Genomic DNA, 19,710 nt, shown 5'->3' on the forward strand with positions numbered 1-19,710 from the left:
GTTATGCAAAGCTGAAATGGCATCAGCATTCTCTTGAATGTTCTTTTCTAGTGCCTTTGCAGCTGGTTGCTGAGTGTTCTAGAGCTCACATTCCTTCAAATGTCATGTGCTCTGGTTTTCTGCCTGTATTTTGCTAGTTTCCACTGAAACCTTGATGATAATAATTCAATTGCTTGGTTATTTCAAGTCTGGGGTTTTTATTTAAGAATAGATGCTACTTTTGAAGAGCGATTGGAGATGAATGAGCTGTCCCTGTCTTTTCCTTATCAGAAAAAGCAGGGAGTGTCACAGTAAGGATATTCCTGCTGCTCTTCTTCTTGTGTCAAAGAACTCTATTTTACAGAGAATCTGAGATTTTTAAATGTACACAGAAGGATAGCTCTAATAAACAGGAAGAAACGTATATTTCTGTCATTCTGCTGTTTCCAGCTGTAGAGCTTCCAATTAAAATTCCCTCTTCACATAACTAATATATCCAGCATAGATAACCACTTCTACCACAAAGCCCTTAATACCACTAATTATTTGATCTTTCTGAGGACATTATAAAAGGGATAAAAAAAGAAAGGCAGAATTCTGTAGGTGTAAGGTGGCACAGCAGGGAACTCCACTGATCTCAACATATTAGGGATTGCAAGGGAATTAAAGAATTGCAATAAAGTGTGCAGAGAAAATGACACTTAGATGCAAACTCACTGCTTCTGATTTTTACTTCTGTTATTTTATTTTATTGTCTGGCTTAAAATTGCAAGATGCGTTCTTGACAAAGTGGGAGATGAAGGGAGACTCCTGCCTGCATCCTGATTGCTGTTGATGCCATTAAAGTCACTCGTGTCCAGAAAAATCCAGAAGTAGCTTTGTATTAAAATGATTGCATTTACATTTTCTCAAAATTGTTCATCCATGAGCCTCAAAAGAGATCTGGGAGATTTGACAACAGTTGGGGAATCTGCAGAAAGCACTTGGCCCTGGGGTAATTGCTGTGGTTATGCAAACTACCTTTGTCTAGAAACCACACTGGACATCTTTTAAAGACCTTCTGCATTGTCATCCTTTGTTCCAGCTGTGAGGGAGAGATTCCCAAAACAGTCCCTTTCACTATTATTTCAAGAATCTGCTTGTAAATTTCAGAGACTGAGAGACAGCCAGGGAGCTGAGCCACCAGGTTTTTTATATGTAAAAGGGCAGAAGTGAGCTCCAGCTCTGAGCTGTAGTTGTGCATGCCCAGAGCCTTGTTTCTCTGACCTGACAGTGATGCTGTGAGAGTTATTAAGATTTTACAGCATTCCTGAAGGCTGCAGGACAGGATGCAGCTCCTGGTCCATCCTGGGTGGCAGGTACAGCACCTGGGAGAGGGCATTTTACATTTTATAGGGCTCAGGCATTTCCATGAACTTCCCCAGCCCCTTCCCCACAGAAGGGCACAGAATTCCTGGAGACTCATTCTGATGGAGTATGTCAAAGCCCCTCCTGGATGTGCCCTCCTGGCTGGAGGAACACTCTCAGTGGCTCTGTGCCTGTGGCAGACAGCTCAGAGCTCTGTGAGCAGGGAGCTTTGGGGCTTTTCTGCACGTGCTTTTCCTTGTTTTGCTAAAAGTACCATGAATAAATAAACAACCTGAGCAATGCTGTAATGAAGGATCAGTGGGTTAATTGGGAAGATGAGGGAAGGTGATTGTCCCCTCTCCTGCTGAGCACCTGCTGCCTGGTTCATTGATGCAGCAGCGCTGGACGCTGTTCCTGGAGGAGGCTCCTTCTGGAATGTCCAGAAAGGAGAAAGCAAAGCAGATAAATTGAGTTTATTGCTGATCAGCTGCCAGGATTTATCTTCAAGTTCTACGAACCAACTAAAATGTCAACCCAGGGAGTCATTGTTCTTCCACATCTCCAGCAACACCAAGGTATATTTATTTTAAGACATCGCAATGAAAGAAAAAGAATTTATTGCTAAACAAAATTCCTAAGTCAAATGGAGGACTTGCCACCCATTGGCAAAACAATTTGGTAATTTCATTTTGCTTTCTATGTTCTGCTTGTCAGTTTCTTTTGTTTCCAGGCATAACATGTTCACTTTTAGTCAAACATGGTTTCTAACAAAAACAAACAAACAAACAAACAAACAAAAAAACCCCAACCAACAACAAAAACCCAACCAAACAATCCATCTGTAAGAAAAGAAAGTTATTGTCTTCTCGTTTGACATCTCTTCTGGATAGTTCTGACTGTCCAGCCATTGCAACTTATTTTGCACTTAACTAACAGTTAATATCCCAACTACCTTGCATCTCTCTTGCTTTCTCTCATTACTTCTGAACTTGAATTGATAACTATGGTGGTTATCAATTCCAACCAGGAATCAAGAAACCAGGTGGTTTCTTACACTCAGCAAAGCTTCACTGGTGAGCACTTTATTTTCTCCATCTCTCTCACTTCTTCTGCCCCCTTCTATTTGTCTCTTTAGACTACACCCTTCCTTTTGTTACTCAGTTATGCTCTGGTTTTGGCTTATTAGAATTTTCTGCAGCAGACAGGATGGCAGTGAGCATCTCAGGAGGATGGAAGGGATCTGAAGCTGTTCCCAACAAGTGCAGCTTCTCTTTTTTAGTTCCTTCCTAAAGCAGGTGCCTTCCCTCTTTTGCATATCTGTAAAGTGCAGGGCTGTTGGGCTCAGCAATCAATCCTGTGCTCCAGCTTGGGCAGAGAAGGAATGCAGCAGGTTCACAGGAAGGAACAGGCTGTATCAGTACAGATTTTAGAGCACTGTGCTATAGAACTGTAAAAGTCCCTGGAGTTCCAAATAAATGACTACAGATGTGACACCTCTGAGGGGGATTTGTCTCAAAGAAAGAGCTGGAAATTGAGCACCACATAGTTATTTTCTCTTTTGAAAGGTCAAACTAAAAGGATTAAGGATGCAGCTTATGCTGGGATGTTTTTAATTTTGCAGGAGAATGACAGCAGACAGATGAATTTATTTTCCAGTATTTGAAAACAGAGAGAGGTGCTGAGGGGGAAAACTATCAAAAAAGGAACTTTTGCAGATCACGTAGTCACTTTTGCAGATCACTGTTATAAAGCTTTACACACCCATATTCAGGGAAACTGAGCTACAGAACTATTTTCCCAACATAACTTTTCCCTTTTTACCCTGCAGAGAACAAGGATGGCACTGGAAGTGGTTTAACTTGCACACATGTGTTAACACCTCTGGCACACTCAACCAAGGAGGAGTGCAGGGCTTGTTCACTTCCAAATGTGTGTTAATTATTGGCTTCAAACACACGTGACTTTTCCACTGCAGCACACTGGCACATGTGACACTGGGTGTCATCAGGGACTTTGGTCCTATTTGAGTTGTCAGAATTCTTAAGAGCTTATACCTGAAATTTGTCTTCAGTAAACACATATGCTTCCTTTCATTTTAAAAAGGGCACAAGGAAGAACTAGACTATTTATTTAGCTCCAGGGTGCCATCAGTTTTGATGTGACTGTTTCCAATTGGAATAGATAAAACCTCAGGATTCCTGTGGAAAAAGAAAATTATCAGGAATACTTTTTGTTCTGCAAAGTAACCATATTTATTCTGCTTTATGAAGGAGTTAATTTTTAGATTGACCTTCATGTGTTGCACAATCTAAATTTATGAAAAATGCTGAAATGGTTACATCATCTGCAATATAAATTATTGGCCTCTCTAGGCCAAGTAAACATGATTGGTAGGTGATTCTGCTGTGGAAGGGATAGAAAATTATAGAATCGCAGAATGTTTGTGTGGGAAGGGACCCGATCTTCAGGAGAAGCCTATTGTCATATGAGCACTCCCAGTGTTTTCCTTCCTTCCATGGAATGACATTTAGCATTGCACATGTCCGTTTTAGAGCATAAAGTATCAGGAGGCTTTCTTTTGCTCATGATGCATCAGGAAAATGAACCTCAACTCCTTCTTCTAAACCTCCTTCTTCTAAACAGGAAGTGCAGCTTTATTTTTAAATTATCATTGGATTCCACAGCAACACTCACACACACACACACACACACACACGCACACACACATATATACACATTACTCTTCTCTGTGCCTCTGAATCACTTTTTTTAAACAAAACACAAACAGCAAACTAGTGCAAGTCAACATGCACTCTGTTAGGATAATTTCTAATATTGAACTATTATTTTATTCCACAGAACAAAGCAGTTAAAAGTTATAGATTATTTAAGTATATAAAGAAATCTGAATTTTCTGCATATTTGACATGCCACTAATCATGGTTTATACCTGAGCACTATGACAACTACAAGATTATTGATATTTGATATATGTGTGTTTATAACTGCGTAGAATCTGTAATTTTTATAACTATGCAAATTTAAATCTGTGTGATTACCCTATGAAAAATCAACTTGTATTCATTTGGTGAACTGAGAACTGTGTGATTCTGAGAGATTTAACTCTGTAACTTTGTGGCTGTGTAGGATGCCATGCAGTCAGATGCCTCTTTATATTTCCAAAATTAACTTCCTGCATATGTGTGCAGAGGTAAGATGTCCTAGACTCATTTCCTGTCTGCCTCCATGGGAGATACAGCCTGGCTTGCTCTCTTGTCTTCATGGAGGTCAAATAAATGTTTAGCTCTCTTAAAATTAGGCCCACAACTTCTAATGCATTTAGCTTTTCTTTTGTCTTTATATAAAAAGGAAAAATCTTTTATAGCGGTGGAAAATGTGTAGTTTGTGGTTGTAAGGCAAAGAAGATTTGTGTTAATTGGTGAATATGCTTTAAGTCTGAATTTCTTTAACATCTTGTTTCTCTCTTGTTTTACTGGCTGGATTTTTATGACTGTGTGACTTGGAAAAAACAGTGGTGACTCGTGGTGGGAAGGTATCTGTAGTGCTGTATGCAGAGGAGAAATAAGGGATCACGATCTTCTTATCACACAACAAAATGCATATATTGCACTTGAGGCAGTTGGACAGGAAGGGGAGGCATTTCTGTGCCACGTGCTGCTGACAAAAGGAGATCACAGAATCTTTGTGCTGAGGCTCCTGAAGGCACTGAGGAAAAGCTGTGTGTTGAGATGCTGCCATTTTCACAGATTTCACAGAATGACTAAGCTGGACGAGACCTTCAAGATCATCGAGTCCAACCCAGCCCTAACACCTCAACTAAACCATGGCACCCAGTGCCACATCCAGGCTTTTTTTAACACATTCAGGGATGGTGACTCCACCACCTCCCCTGGGCAGCCATTCCAGAACTTTATCACTCTTTCTGAGAAAAACTTTTTCCTAATTTCCAACCTAGATTTCCCTTGATGCATCTTGAGATTTTTCCTTGCAGATAACACCCTGAGCATCCTGGCCAAGCACAGCGGCTTCAGCCGGCAGAAGCAGGAGGTGTACCTGCTGCCCATCGTCATCAGCGACAGCGGCACGCCGCCCATGAGCAGCACGGGCACGCTGACCATCCGCGTGTGTGGCTGCAGCAGCGACGGCACCGTGCAGTCCTGCAACGCCGAGGCCTACGTGCTGCCCATCGGGCTCAGCATGGGCGCCCTCATCGCCATCCTGGCCTGCATCATCCTGCTGCTCGGTAGGTGCTCGTGGCACGGCCTGTGGTACGGCCTGGGCCCATGGCAGGGCTGGTGGTACAGCCCGGCCCACAGCAAGGCCTGCGGCACGGCCTGGCTTGTGGCATGGCCTGCAGTATGGCCCTCGGCACGGCCTGGCTTGCGGCACAGCCTGCAGTACAGCCCATGGTACATGCCTGACCTCTGGCATGGCCTGTGGGACAGCCCACAGCACGGCCTACGGTACAAACCAGCCCACAGCATGGCCTGGCCTGTGGCACGGCCCATTTCACAATTTCCCCAGTGTCTGCCAGCTCTGAGGAGCTGTGAGGTTCAGAGAGGAGGAGGGACAGTCCAGTCCAACACTATGCACAGCAGCACTGACACAGTGCAGTGCTTGCAGTCATTGTATTTGCAGGGAATGCCCCAACGATGGCAGGAATGATGACTGACTCCATGTTCTCAGAAGACTAATTTATTACTTTATTATACTATATTATATTAAAGAATGCTATACTGTACTAAAGAATACAGAAAGGATACTTACTAAAAATGCTAAAAAGAGAATAATGAAAACTCATTACTCTTTCCAGAGTCCCGACACAGCTTGGCCCTGATTGGCCAAAGAGTGAAAACAACTCACAGCAGAATGCAATCAGAAAATCCCCTTTGGGTAAACAATCCCCAAACACATTCCCCATGAGCAAAGCAGAGGAGAAGCAAATGAGATAAGAATTGTTTTCCTTTTCTCTGAGGTTTCTCATCTTCCCAGGAGAAAAATCCTGTGTGAAGGGATTTTTTCAGAGAATGTGAATGCCACAGGCAGTAGGACCGAATCCCTCATGTCCTAAGAGCTGGACAGAAGCAGAGAGAACAAAGTCCTGTATTGAAGTAGTCACACACATGAGTTACAGAATAAACAGGTGTGGAATGGGAAGCTGAAAATCACATCGGGGTGTTGAGCAGCAAGGTGAACACAGTGTGGGCTACACCTGATGGGAAATAGATAATGTTGTATATCCTAAGACTCATGTGAATCATGGAATCAGAGAATGTCCTGAGCTGGAAGGGACCCACAGTGATCATTGACCCAGCCCCTGTCCCTGTCCAGACCCCCCAGCAATCCCCCCTGTGCATCCCTGGCAGCCTTGGGGCCGTGCCCATTCCCTGGGAGCCTGGGCAGTGCCAGCATCTCTGGGCAAGCAGAACCTTTCCCTGATCTCAGCCTGAGCCTGCTCTGCCCAGCTCCAGTGTTCCCTGGGTGCTGTCCCTGGCCCAGAGCAGAGCTCAGAGCTGTCCCTACAGCCCCGGGGAGCTTTGCCCTCAGCCCCTCTGCTGAAGCTGACCCAGCCCAGTGCCCTCAGCCACTCCTTGGGTGGTGCCTGCAGGCCCTTCCCCAGCCCGGGCTCCCTCCTTTGGATGCCTTCTTATTGCTCTATTTCTTTCCATTATATATATAAATTAATATTTGTATATTTCTATTACGAGTTATTCTGGATTGCAATGGCACAAGAGACACTAAAGCTTTACAAGATAAGCACTGCAGTATATTTTAATAAAACATACAACATTTGTATACAACATCAAACAAGTGAGGAAGAGAACAGTGAAAGGAGAGTTCTATTTCTGCACTTTGCAGCTTCACTTTGTGGCTGAGATTTATATCAGTAAATCAGTAAATGCTGAGGTTTAAGCATTAAACTGCAAAAATAAGCATAACCCATCTAGAGTTTTTTTATGCATCTGTCCATGATTCTGAAATTGAGCTGAGCTCTTTCTATCTCACTTATTTTCTCACTCTCTTTTTAGTTATATACTAGGAGTCTCTTGCAACAGGTAGAAAAAACACTGATTTCCTTCTGCCATTAGAGCTATGTTTTCAGAACAACATCCTCTAATTTTTGAAAACACCATCACTAATGTAGATCATTATAGACTATGTGAATAATGATAGCCCGACATCACTTCCAAAGGGAAAAGTCAAGGCTCAAAATTAGAAGTATGGGAAATCTTATTGCTTCTATAAAATTGAGCTTCAGATGTAAATATGAGCTGATAACCAAAGACTAGATGACTGATCAGAGCTTCTGATCAAATTTCCTTCATGTGAAGGGCGTTGAAGTCATAGGCCTTTCAGCTTTTTACCCTTATTACTCCCAATCCCACAAAAACCAACCTCTCACCTTCCCCAGCTGCACTCACCATGTGGTGTTTGGGTTGGAAATGTTTTGCCTAACCAGCTTGTGGTGATTTCTTTGCAGTCATTGTGGTGCTGTTTGTGACACTAAGAAGACACAAGAATGAGCCTCTGATCATCAAAGATGATGAAGATGTGAGGGAAAATATCATTCGCTATGACGACGAAGGAGGTGGAGAGGAAGACACAGAAGCCTTTGACATTGCAACTTTGCAAAATCCAGATGGAATTAATGGATTTTTGCCTCGTAAGGATATTAAGCCTGATCTTCAATTTATGCCCAGGCAGGGTCTTGCACCTGTTCCTAATGGTGTTGATGTTGATGAATTTATTAATGTAAGGCTTCATGAAGCTGATAATGATCCCACAGCTCCGCCATATGACTCTATCCAGATTTACGGCTATGAAGGAAAGGGGTCAGCAGCTGGTTCCCTTAGCTCCTTGGAGTCCTCCACATCAGACTCAGACCAGAATTTTGACTACCTCAGTGAATGGGGTCCTCGCTTTAAAAGACTTGGAGAACTTTACTCAGTTGGAGAAAGTGACAAAGAAACTTGACAGTGGATTACAAAATTTTTCCCTGTTGACTTAATGATCATGTAATATTCTAGGGCCACTGCTGTTAGTTAAAACTAATGTGGCTTTTTGTTTTAGAGGCAAGTTTAGCGCCAGTCATCTATAAAATCAACTACATTGTAATGTTGAACCAAAAAAAAAAGTATATGTTAGGAGGTTAAGTCTTGTGGAGTGTGAAGTAAAGTATGTGGAGTGTCTAGAAGTCTTTGGATATTTGATATTCACTTGACCACTCTGAAGATGGAGATTTGGATCTTTGATTATCTTCAGTGAATTGAAAAGAACAAAAAAGAAATTGGTGCTCTCTTAGGAAATGGACTTGCAGGGATTTGCTGTTGAACAGTAGCTCCTGCCCAGTATGTGTAAAGCTAAAGGTTTGTTTCTGTATTGCCAACAAAGATCCCGCCACAGAAATGTTCAAAGCAATATCTTGGTCTTCTTAGCAATGCTGAGCAGAAATAGCATTGCCAATTCCTACTGGCTCCTACTGTGCAGTGACCATCCATTGTACATACAGTAATTGTTGGCCACGCCATCACAGACTGAATATCATCTTTAAATATTGTGTCAAGCCTTAAAATATTCACATGTTCTTAATCCATTCCAGTGATGGGTAATAAATACTACTAATGTGTAGAGATTCAGAGGCAGGGCTGCAAAACTTTGCTTCACAAAAGGATCTTTTTTTCTAGAAGAAGGATCAACCCTGAGCTTCGTCTTCTGAAAGAAAAAACTGTGAAATGGGATGGACTTACATAAATGAAAGAATTGCTGATTTTATTGCTAAAGATCGAATTTATTTGTTTAATCTTTGAAATAAATATTTTATTGATGTCCATTACTGCTTTTATTTATTAAGACTGATAATCTATAGAGTAAGATTATGAAGAAAACTAAATTATATCAGTTAGATTTTTTTTTTCTATATATAATGAATGTTTCATACATGTACATTTTGAAAAGAAAAATGACAAATTATTGCAGGTTAAAGCAGTTCCCTGTCCATTTGCAGTAGCTGAATTTTAAGAGAAAGCTGGCAGGAATTAAACATTGCCAGAGAAAACTTTTGACAGTTTTATATCTTCTTCATAAATCTAGTACCTGGTGTTTTTAATACAAGCACAAACAGCTGGAAGTAAACTGGTTCATGTGAATATTTAAACTATAGACTTTTAGAAATCCACACATAACACAGTACAGTAAAAAAAAAAAAAAACATGCTTATAGTTCTCCACTGTATTAGAGCAGGAACCAGTGTGTACATAATTTTACTGCTTCTGTTATTAGCCTTTTTTTCTATAATATTCATAGTGATGCACCAGGGCTCTTGCACACAGAGAAAGAACACTAGAAGCTGCAAGCGTACTCAATTTGTAATGCAAACTTGCCATTTAGAAGTAGCAATTGTATAAGAAAACTACGTATTACATGCAAATCATTTTAATTTTCTACTTTGTTTTGAAGCTATATTATTGTTTGTTTATTTACTCCATGTATTGTATTCAGAGAAACTCCTGTATTGTTTCCTACTTTGTGAAATATATTTTTATAAATATTTTTCTTGTTATTACTTTTTTTTCAGGTTTACCTGGGCACTGCAGAAATGAATCTGCTGGAATAACTTCATAGTTTTTGGAGGAATGTAGTTTCTTCAAAATCATTTATTTATTAGTTCAATGCAGACAAAATTTTAAAAAGAAAAGAAAAAAAAAGGAGAATATTTGAAATATTTGACAGTGATTGCAGAATTTTGACAGTGATGGCAGCACAGGAGTTATGAGTGTCTGATTCACTGCACCATGCTGAAAAATAACCTCACATGATTTTTGCTAAAGCATTGCTGGTTAAAACAACCCACTGACTTAAAGTTCCTCAATAACACTTGTTCTGCAAACAAGGAGTTCTTAACACATCACCCCCAATTTTGCCTGTATTTCAGAAACAATGGTAACACTGACTTTGCTTTAGCTGCAGCACGGCTTGGTTTAATGACTGTAGTCTGTGAGCAACTAATACATTAATACCACTTTGATATATATTATAAAGATTTTATTGAAATTCATGAAGTGCCCGGTACATTTAAGTTACACTGCAGTAAAACAAAAATGCTTTTGAATAATTGAATCTAAAACTTTTGGCAAAACACTGAACTAAACAGTGAAATCCTCTAAGGGTAGGAAAGAAGCCGTCCTGGAGATTTCAATTAAATCTAACATATTCTGTAACTCCCTGCAAGAAAAACCAAACACACTTACTCATCACTTGCTCTGGGTGCCAGGCTGTTCTGAGCTGCCATGGCAGATCCAACACCAGCTTAAACAGGAAAGGGATTGGGAACTGAGCCAGGTTCTGTGCTGGGGGCCAGGGATGGTGCTGTGAACATGGATCATGGCATTGGCTGGGGCCACCTCAGCGTTCAGGGCAAGGCACTCAGTGAGTGAGAGGCTACACTGGAGAGTTTAGCAGAGCTGTTTTGTAGGAAAACTCACAAATGGAAAACCTTCTGATTGCCCTCCTGATTGAAAGTTCCATCTGAGACCCGGACAGTGCATTCAGTAATAAGATTTCCAGGAAAAAAATCCCATCACTGGCCCTGTAGGAGAGGCAAAGCATGACAGAAATCTCATCATTGTCAGTCAAAAAGAGATGGGAGTCACTACTGCTGGGCAGAGCTCGAAATTGGGCATTTCTACAGCTTTTAAACAGGAATAGCTACAATGCAAAGGGGAGAAAAAGAATTAATGAATTTCTGACCTGTCAACAGAGATGTGCTGTTTCTTGCATCATTGCCTCCCCACCGAAGGGAAACTATTAATTCTGCAAACTAATTCCATGTAATCTGGATATAAAATTTATACCAATACATGTTAGAGGGTTAAATGTCAATCATTCAGTTTTCCCGTACTTCTCCTTTTTTGACAATTAACTCAGCATAGAATTATTTTGGATAACAACAGTATTTAGGGGGATTAGATCACACTGTTCTACATTTCACATCTAGATTTAGACATATTAGCAACACTCCTTTTAAGCATGTAAACGTGTAATTCGTCTTTTTCAACAACTTTTAATTAGCAACTGACTCATTGCAAGTGTCAAGGAAAATGCATTAAATTAGAATTATTAATACTGATAAATTTGAGAAGAAAATATTCAAAATCTTTTACAAGTGCCAAGTGCCTCAGAGCCCCATTGATCCTGGCCTGCCTTCACCTGGCTGTGCCTCACATCATTTGTCACAGCACTGTAAATCATGGCACCCACGAGAGCTGGAATTCTGGGCACATTGTAAGGACACAAAATTCAGCTCAGGCTTTTCAACACGAAAGCTCTGTGAAGGGAATGTGTGTACATGTTTATTAAATATAACTCGGATGGCTGGAGGTCCTCAGCGTGTCCTGTCCTTTACAGCAGCTGAAAGCAGAGGCTGTTTGTGTGCTCTGGCCTTGAAATCAGATCACAGCAAGCTCATTTAAATACATTTTTTACCTGGTATCATTACACCTTTTTGTCTATGATGACTTTGAAATGACTGTGAAATACAGAGAGAAAATGGCTCAAGACTTTCATTTAAATCAGCAGTTGCTGATCACAGGAGAAACATTTAACACTATGGCAACTCCAAATCCCATCAGCTCTGTGGCAGCACAGCAGTGACAATTCTCAGTCTGGAGAACAGACAGGATGTCTGCAAAATAGTCTGCTTGGAATAACTCTATTTGTACAGCTCTGCTAGAGATGGAGCTGCTGATTTTAATGGAAAGAGAAAAATAAATCAGCTCTACTACATCCATGCGGTTGCATCTACCTACAAATGTGTGTGGCAATTTTTTTAACAGCCTGCATGGTCATGGGATTCGAGAACTGAAAAATGGGTTTAGAAAGCTTCTCCAAGGTCTGTCTAGCAGGAGAAATTTTTGGCAGGTAGCCTTTTCCTGTATCTGGTTTTCTTGGGATATAATTTCAGTCTGAGGGAGCTGTTTGGCTGTTTCTCCTCCTTTGCCTGCTCCTCTCTTCACCACATCTATCCTGAGCTGGAATACTGGGAGTATAATGTTAGCAAGTTCATTAAGACCATGTAGCTCTTTTTCAGCTGGTCAGTGCAGGGACTAGAAAATGCAGCTCACCCCAGAGAGTGAGGTTCACCAAGCTCCCTTCCTCCTCCAGGGAAGACTGAACAGTCTGAGTACTCATACGAATTTAAATACTCATCCAATATTTAAATTATGCTGAAAAATCTGAACCTAATGATGGCGCTTTTTAATTAATAGAAAAATATAAATAATAGAAAAAAATGTTCATTAGCAGCAGACATTCACAAGTGCTTCTGATCAAGACAAGTGGAAAGTTCATCAAAAGTTCATCAGAACTGCTGTGCCAGGACCCAGGGAATGGCTGCCAGTGCCAGAGGGCAGGGCTGGATGGCATCTTGGGAATGAGGAATTGTTCCCTGGCAGGGTGGGCAGGCCCTGGCACAGGGTGCCCAGAGCAGCTGGGGCTGCCCCTGGATCCCTGGCAGTGCCCAAGGCCAGGTTGGACACTGGGGCTGGGAGCAGCCTGGGACAGTGGAAGGTGTCCCTGCCATGGCAGGGGTGCCACTGGATGAGCTCTAAGCCCCCTTCCAAAGTGGGCCATTCTGTGATTCTATGTAAAAAGGTTGCTCGAAAAATTATTTTTCAGATTTGGAAAGTTTTTAGCAGTGGCAGAATGTTCTAGTAAATTGAAGCTTAGTAAAAATAAAAATGAAAAAAGTTAAAATGAGAGCATTCACTCATTCACATTCACACTGTTAGAGTTTGCTTTTAGACCACAGCACGTGTCATTAGCAGAAAATAGAAAGTACTGATGGAGTGAGCAATGAAGCTCTCTGTGCTCTATCATTCAGATAAGTTGGACTTGTATTATTTCTACATTTGTATACTATTTGTGCAAGATAATATTCTGGATTTGCAGAAGGTGGAAACCAATTTAACGTGCTGTATAATTCACAGTGATGGGTTTTGTAATCACACTGCAAAATGAGTCTAGCTGCTGTATTATACAATACTGATACTGGCTTATGAGCTGCAGAACCAGATCCTCTCCAGCTAATGCCACAGTATTCAAAATGAGAAAATATAAAAGTCCTGACAATGCTTTTTGTGCAACTGCAACTAAGACATCTTCCAAAATGGCTAATAAAAGCGAGCTGAAGCTCAGCATTGCTGGCAGAGCCTTGTAAATGGGCTCATTAGCATTGCAGCACAACTATCTCTTCTTTTTTTGTTCTTCCTCCCCCCCCACATTGCAAACATTAAAGCAGCGAAATCAACAACATGAAAATCTCAGCCTTCTCTTCAGAGGGGATATAGAATAACTTAGAAAATTCCCCTTCTTCTCCTGCCACTGTTTCTGGTTTGAAGGAGGTTTGTGAGACCACAGGCAGAGGGAGGGGATGAGTAGAAGTTGCCTGTTTTATTCCATGATTGGAGGAAGCGTTTCTAGAATGGGGGCAGTAGTACCTTGCCCTGATATTGTTCTGGACACTCACAAAATACAAATTAACTCTGACAGCTCAAATTCCTGTTCATCAGGAGGCCCTAGGCCAACCATCTTGTACACTCTTGTACCATCATGTACACTCATGGAATGGGTGGGATTGGAAAGGACCAAAAAAAATCATCATTTTCCACCCCCTGCCATGGGCTGGACACCTTCCACTATCCCAGGGTGCTCTGAGCCCTGTCCAGCCTGGCCTTGGACACTGCCAGGGATGCTCATCCAGTCTGAATACAGACTCATGCCATGGGGGTGAGGAACACAGAGATTTCTTCCTTTACTCCTGTGGAAATGCTCTGATTTGTTAAGTCTGGAATAAACAGCCAGAAAAGCAGCACTGGTAACTGGTGTGGCAAAATGATGGCTGAATCTGGACTGGGTTCTCATTTTGTATCTTGGGTCTTTGGGTTGGCCAAGCCTAGCCTTGATTTTTTTTTTACCTTCAAAATATTTAACAGCAAATAAAGTAATTTCCCTGTCTTTCATAACAGCTTGGTTTTGAATTATAAAGCAGGTCTTGTGGTTGGGAGGCCTTTTTGTCACTTTTTCCTTTGTTAGTGTAATGTTCCCTGATGGCAACACTGACACAGTTCATTCTGCCAAATTTCACAAGCTGGCAGTTTTACCAATGAATATGAAAACAAAAGATGTGCATTTTTTTAAACTAAAATATTATTTATATGATTGGGAGCAACAAAGCAAATTGAATCACCTTTAAAATAAACTCCACTTCCACATTTTCTGCCACAGATGGGATTGCTTTTGGACTCATTTTCAGATACTGATATATCAGTGCTGGGAGTTTTACATGCAAGGGAATACCCCTTTAGACATTGCTGAGGAATATTTCCTATATTTTACAAAAGAAGAATATCATGACTTTAACCCAGGAACACAGAAACAGTGTGTTTACTTAAAATCACATGAACAAGTAGGATTCAGGGCTGAATTCCAAGAGTCTCAGGTGTGAGACAGGGCAGCTGGTTAGAGTTAAGCTCCAGGTGATTTTGGCAATTTATGTTACCTCCTCCTTCCCGCAGCCCAGGGCTCTTGTGCAGCTCTCAAGCTCAGGGTGATTCTGCAGGGCTTCATCCCAGTCTCTGCCAGGGCAGGGTGGGGAAGGTGGCCAGGAGCCTGTCACCTCCAGAGGGACAGATGGTCCTTGTCCCAAGATTTCCCAGCTTCCTGGCAGCTCCTGCAGTGGCAGGTGTGAGCTGGCTGCAGCTGTGGCCACCCAGAATCACCTGTTACACCAAATAAATCCAGGCTGGGTAAAATGTCATTGCAACATGGAGCAGGAGATACAATTAATCGTCACCAAAAAAAAAAAAAAAAAGGTCAAGTATGAATCATCAAATGCTGCAGGGTTTTAATGGATATTTCCCAACCCTCTCATATTACGTGAAACAGCAGCCATTCATTTTGTTCTCTATAATGCTTCTTCCATAAATAAAACAAACAGTGGATGACAAAGGGGCTTTATTTAGACTGACATAAATGTCTGCTGCTTCTGTGTTCATCATTTACAAAAAAACCCCTAAAAATCAGGGAATTTTCAGCCCATGATTATACATAGCCAGTCCAGTGTTTGACTAAAACAGAAGCCTCCATTACCCTCTTCTTTCTGTCCCAACCTCATGAATGCTCTGGCTTAATTAATTAATTAAATTTAGCATTGTGTCCACTCTTGCCCGTGTGGTAATTAATTTGAGAGCTTTCTAATTCAGAATCTAGTAAGAACCTGTCATTTTAGGCAGTCTTCTAATAAGAGAGACGGAGGAAAAGTGTTATCTTACAAACCTGTGATCACCTTAATATCCATTTTTCAAGTTTTCCCACAGCTTCTGTTTCTGAAACTATTTTATCACTTTAAAATGTATGAAAGGATTAGGTGAGTGGGTTTTTTTGCAATCCTAATGTGACACAAACAGAATCTACTAATTTTGAGAATTTATTTCCCCCATGCTTTGTGATGGGCGAAGGAGCAGATGTGAAGACTTTTATTACCAAAACCAACTTATAGTTGCAAAGAGCAAGAAAAACCATTTTTTAAAAACCCAGAAGGATATATTTTCCTAAGTTTTCATAATTATTCTGTCTAATTTTAGTTTTCATTTCTAGTCATCTTTTCAGGGTGTTTTGTGGATTTTTTTCTTGCAACGAATGCCAGTCAAATACTGTCAGTCATAGGAAAATAATTTGTATGAAGAGAAGGCACATTATTGCTGCAAGTGTTCATTTCATCATGGAATTTGACACCATTTCAGCTTTTGGCAAGGAATTTTGGGAACTGTAGTCCTCGTGGAGGGCTTAGGAGCATTCATTTGTTACAAGCTGGGTAAGGCAGTGATAACCCTGGTCCTACCCCATGCCAGGTGCAGGTGTGAGGGGTAATTTCTCTATTTCTGTTTGATGTTTCTGATTGCTTTCAGGTGGTAGGTGAAGCACAGAGAGCTCAGCGAGCCACAAAGTCAGATATAATTCAATGTACCCTGGTCTGTCCTGATTCCTGCTTAGGTAAGTGTGTACCAACAATTTTCATGTTTATTAAAAGAATTTCCCTTAAAAGCTGGAATTTGAATTTTGGAAGTGCTGCTAAAAGATTGTGTTCAATGCACTGGGTGTTATACATAAAACATTCAAACAAGTTTCTAGTAGTGATGAGGAGCTAATGAGGAAAAAGGGCTACAGCTGAAAAAAGAAAAAAAAATAAATTATTGCTGTGAGTAGCTCACCTGCCTCAGAGGGTAGAAACTTCCCTGTGCAGGGAACCAGAGTGAGATCTATTCAGCACTTAATTAACACTTAAACCCACAAAATATGGCCCTGTGCTCTGCAGTGATTTTCTCTGAGGACACGAGCACAGAGAATAAGTTTCAAACTTGCAGCTCTTGCTGTTCCTCTGGCAGTCTCATACATCACTGGAACTTTCCTACAGCACCCAGTGGCTTCAAACTCTGCTGTGCAGTGCAAGCTGGAATTGCTCAGAGTTGTACCAGACAGCTGATGAAAATTCAAATAATGAACAGGAGCTGAAAGGGAGTGGGCAGCTAAAACATAAGGTGCCATTTGTAATCCAATCCCTGTGCTGCAGTCTGGGGCTGAGTATAATTGTTTCTGGTGTCTATGCAGTAAGCCTTAAATCAGATTGGGAATGTAGTGATTTATGGGATGAGTAGCAGAGCAGAAAGCAGCATAAACAAGAAGAAAAACTCAGATTTTTTTTTTCTTGAAAATACACTGTAAACGAGACATACTCATAAATATGAGTATGTGTGTGTAGGATGAGAGAGAATGATGAAGAAATTATCAAAATTTGGAAAAAGATTCTCCAAACATGGACATTTAAATCCTTGACATTCACCCTTTATGAAAAGGACTGGTGAGTCAGTTTATACAGTTCTTAAGCATTTCTAGTCTTGTGGGATAACTCCTAGAAAATATGTACATCTACTCAAGTTCTATTCTTCACTGCTCCTATATGCAACACAATCAACTCTGGGGTTTTTTTTTGATATAAAGGAATCATCATCACAGTCACATGGTCTGAACCATAATATATGGCTGACAATGTGACCATGCCTTAAACAGAATTTTGTGTTTCAGACTGCCTTTCACCCAGGGGGGAAAGAGAATCAAACATCTCAGAGGAGCTCTTTCTGTTGCAATGTTTTATCCCTCTGATTTGATGATATTTATAAAAATCCTTTGTCTATTGCAAACTGAAGGAATTATATGTGAGGTGGACTTCTTTTAAAAGAAGGAATCACTCTGACAGGGCTGATTCAGAAGTGAAGAAATCATTTTCATCCAGTTTGGTAGAATTTCCCAACAATCAAACAACATAATATTTTTTTTTCTTATTGACTGTTTTATAGAACAAATGGATTTCTGCATCACCACTGATTTGCACATGTATTAGGGAGAGAACCACAATGATCCCAATGATCTTGTGATGCTAAAAGAGAGTTGGATAGCTCCAAGTTTTCCCTGAGCTCAGAAGTTTAAGTCTGAATTTGATTGCAGATGAATCCTTCACTGTGGTACACACTGAGGACAGCACTGACTGAGCTGGGAATTGCATCCCCTGCACAGCTGTCTGCAGGCACTGAGCATCCCTGAGTCCTGATGCCAGGGAACACTCTCATATTTTCCTTAGAATCAGAGGAAAAATGCATTTTGAGGAAAGCTCCTGAGTCCTGCTTCCCTGCTGGTACAACCTCTAGGCAAGTCCAAGCTTTGTAGTGGCTTCCTTCCCTCTGTGAGGCTGGAATGTCTTTCCAGGAAGAGCAGTGTCAAGGTCTGTGTATGGCCATGGGAGGCATTCCTGGAACTCTCTAGTTAGATGGAGCCTAAATGAGTTCAGCTATGTCAGAAAAGGTTGTTCTGTGTCCTCAAGTGTAGAAATCACAAAACCAGAAACTTCCACAGACACTGAGGGATTTGATCTATTAATCTATTTGATGAGATTAATATAAAAACACAACACACAGACATTAAGTGGAAAAAATATAAACTTATGTTTCTATAGTTGTGAGTAAGAATATGCCTTAAATAAGAACCAAACTGTACTAATAAGATGGTGAAGAGTTTATAATGTAAGGGTGTAGTTATATAAACTAAGAGTTTAGAAGTTACTACAGAAGCATCTGTGTACATGTGAGACAGAAGCCTATTAGACAGAAGTACCCCCAGTACAGTAGAAGTAAGTAAAAGTGATAAGTTAGAAAAACAAAATTCACTTTGTGACAACCATCTATTAGACCAGGAAGTTATATATTATCTTGTAACAAAGAACTTGTAACTACTTTAAGCTATGACAAACCGCTTATTCCTCTAAAATCTCAGTCTCTGAAACTAATATTTATCTGAGCAATAAATCATTCTTAACCCAATGATAGTCCCATCCCTTCATTATTAGCAGTGATAATGATCCTCAGGGGACTGGAGCAGGACAGTTTTGCTCTCTCACAGAGCACATTTCTAAGTGTAAATAAAGAAGGGCATTAGAACCCGAGCCACAGCAGGTGAAGATTAGAAATAAAACTTCTAGTCCCTTGCAAAATTAATTCCTTTTGACAGTTAAAAAAAAAGGACTTTCAGATCTTGTTTTGTAAAAAAAAATGTGTTCAGCTTAAAGCAGATCTATGGGACTATAAATAACCTGAATTTTTGAGTAGGAATTGTCATTGTAATACATGGATCAATAAAGAGGATTTATGTAGTCCCCAAGCAGATAGTTCAGAACAATGGTCAATTCCTCATTACCCTTTACTCTGAGCATGTCTCATTTTATGTGCTATTCTCTCAAAAAATATTCCTGACTGATGCCTGTGTGCTTTGCTGATGATGTTCCTGTGGAATGTGTTGCATGCCAAAACTTTACGTGGCCAGAAACAAAAAAAATTCACCCTCCTGCCAATTCTCCTCTCCCATCTCTACTCTGGTTTCTGACAAGAAGGCTGATGTACTTTCCTGAGCTAAATACCATTTAGTCAGTTATCTTTTTACTTATCACCCCCTTGGTACTGAGATGAACTGTGTGTTCATCACGTGTTTTGTGTTATGTTTGAGCCCTGGGTGATAAATTATTTTTAAACATACACCAGTCATTTAAATGAAAATGTTACGTGGCAAAATAGTGTCCCTTTCAGGAACTGGGACTGTGTGAACAGATAACTGTGCAAGGAGAGCAGAAGATAAACTTGGTTTAAATGATAAAGTCTTGGGAAGAAAAAAAATTAAAATGTGACATTCAAGCTGGATAAATTCAGAATTCGATCTCAACAGTAAAGAAAGAATGAGGACAATTTGCTCTTGTATTGCCTGAGA

The 19,710-nt window shown here is 40.6% G+C and overlaps 1 protein-coding gene across 3 annotated transcripts in view; it reads left to right on the plus strand.

The window, feature by feature from the left end:
• The window catches only part of CDH8 (cadherin 8), a 156,709-nt gene extending 146,814 nt beyond the window's left edge, over window positions 1-9,895 (plus strand). For 2 of the 3 annotated variants that reach the window (XM_038148047.1, XM_038148048.1), the window contains 2 exons: window positions 5,339-5,590; window positions 7,829-9,895. In XM_038148047.1, coding sequence (XP_038003975.1) covers window positions 5,339-5,590; window positions 7,829-8,322 — 746 coding nt within the window. In that variant the 3' untranslated portion in view covers window positions 8,323-9,895. Of the gene's footprint in view, window positions 1-5,338; window positions 5,591-7,828 lie in introns of those variants that run through there. The other variant, XR_005258253.1, reaches the window with a different exon arrangement.
• The last annotated feature ends 9,815 nt before the right edge of the window (window positions 9,896-19,710 follow it).

The sequence above is a fragment of the Motacilla alba genome, chromosome 11 (genome assembly GCF_015832195.1).
Source record: "Motacilla alba alba isolate MOTALB_02 chromosome 11, Motacilla_alba_V1.0_pri, whole genome shotgun sequence".
NCBI classification, from domain to species: Eukaryota; Metazoa; Chordata; class Aves; order Passeriformes; family Motacillidae; genus Motacilla; species Motacilla alba.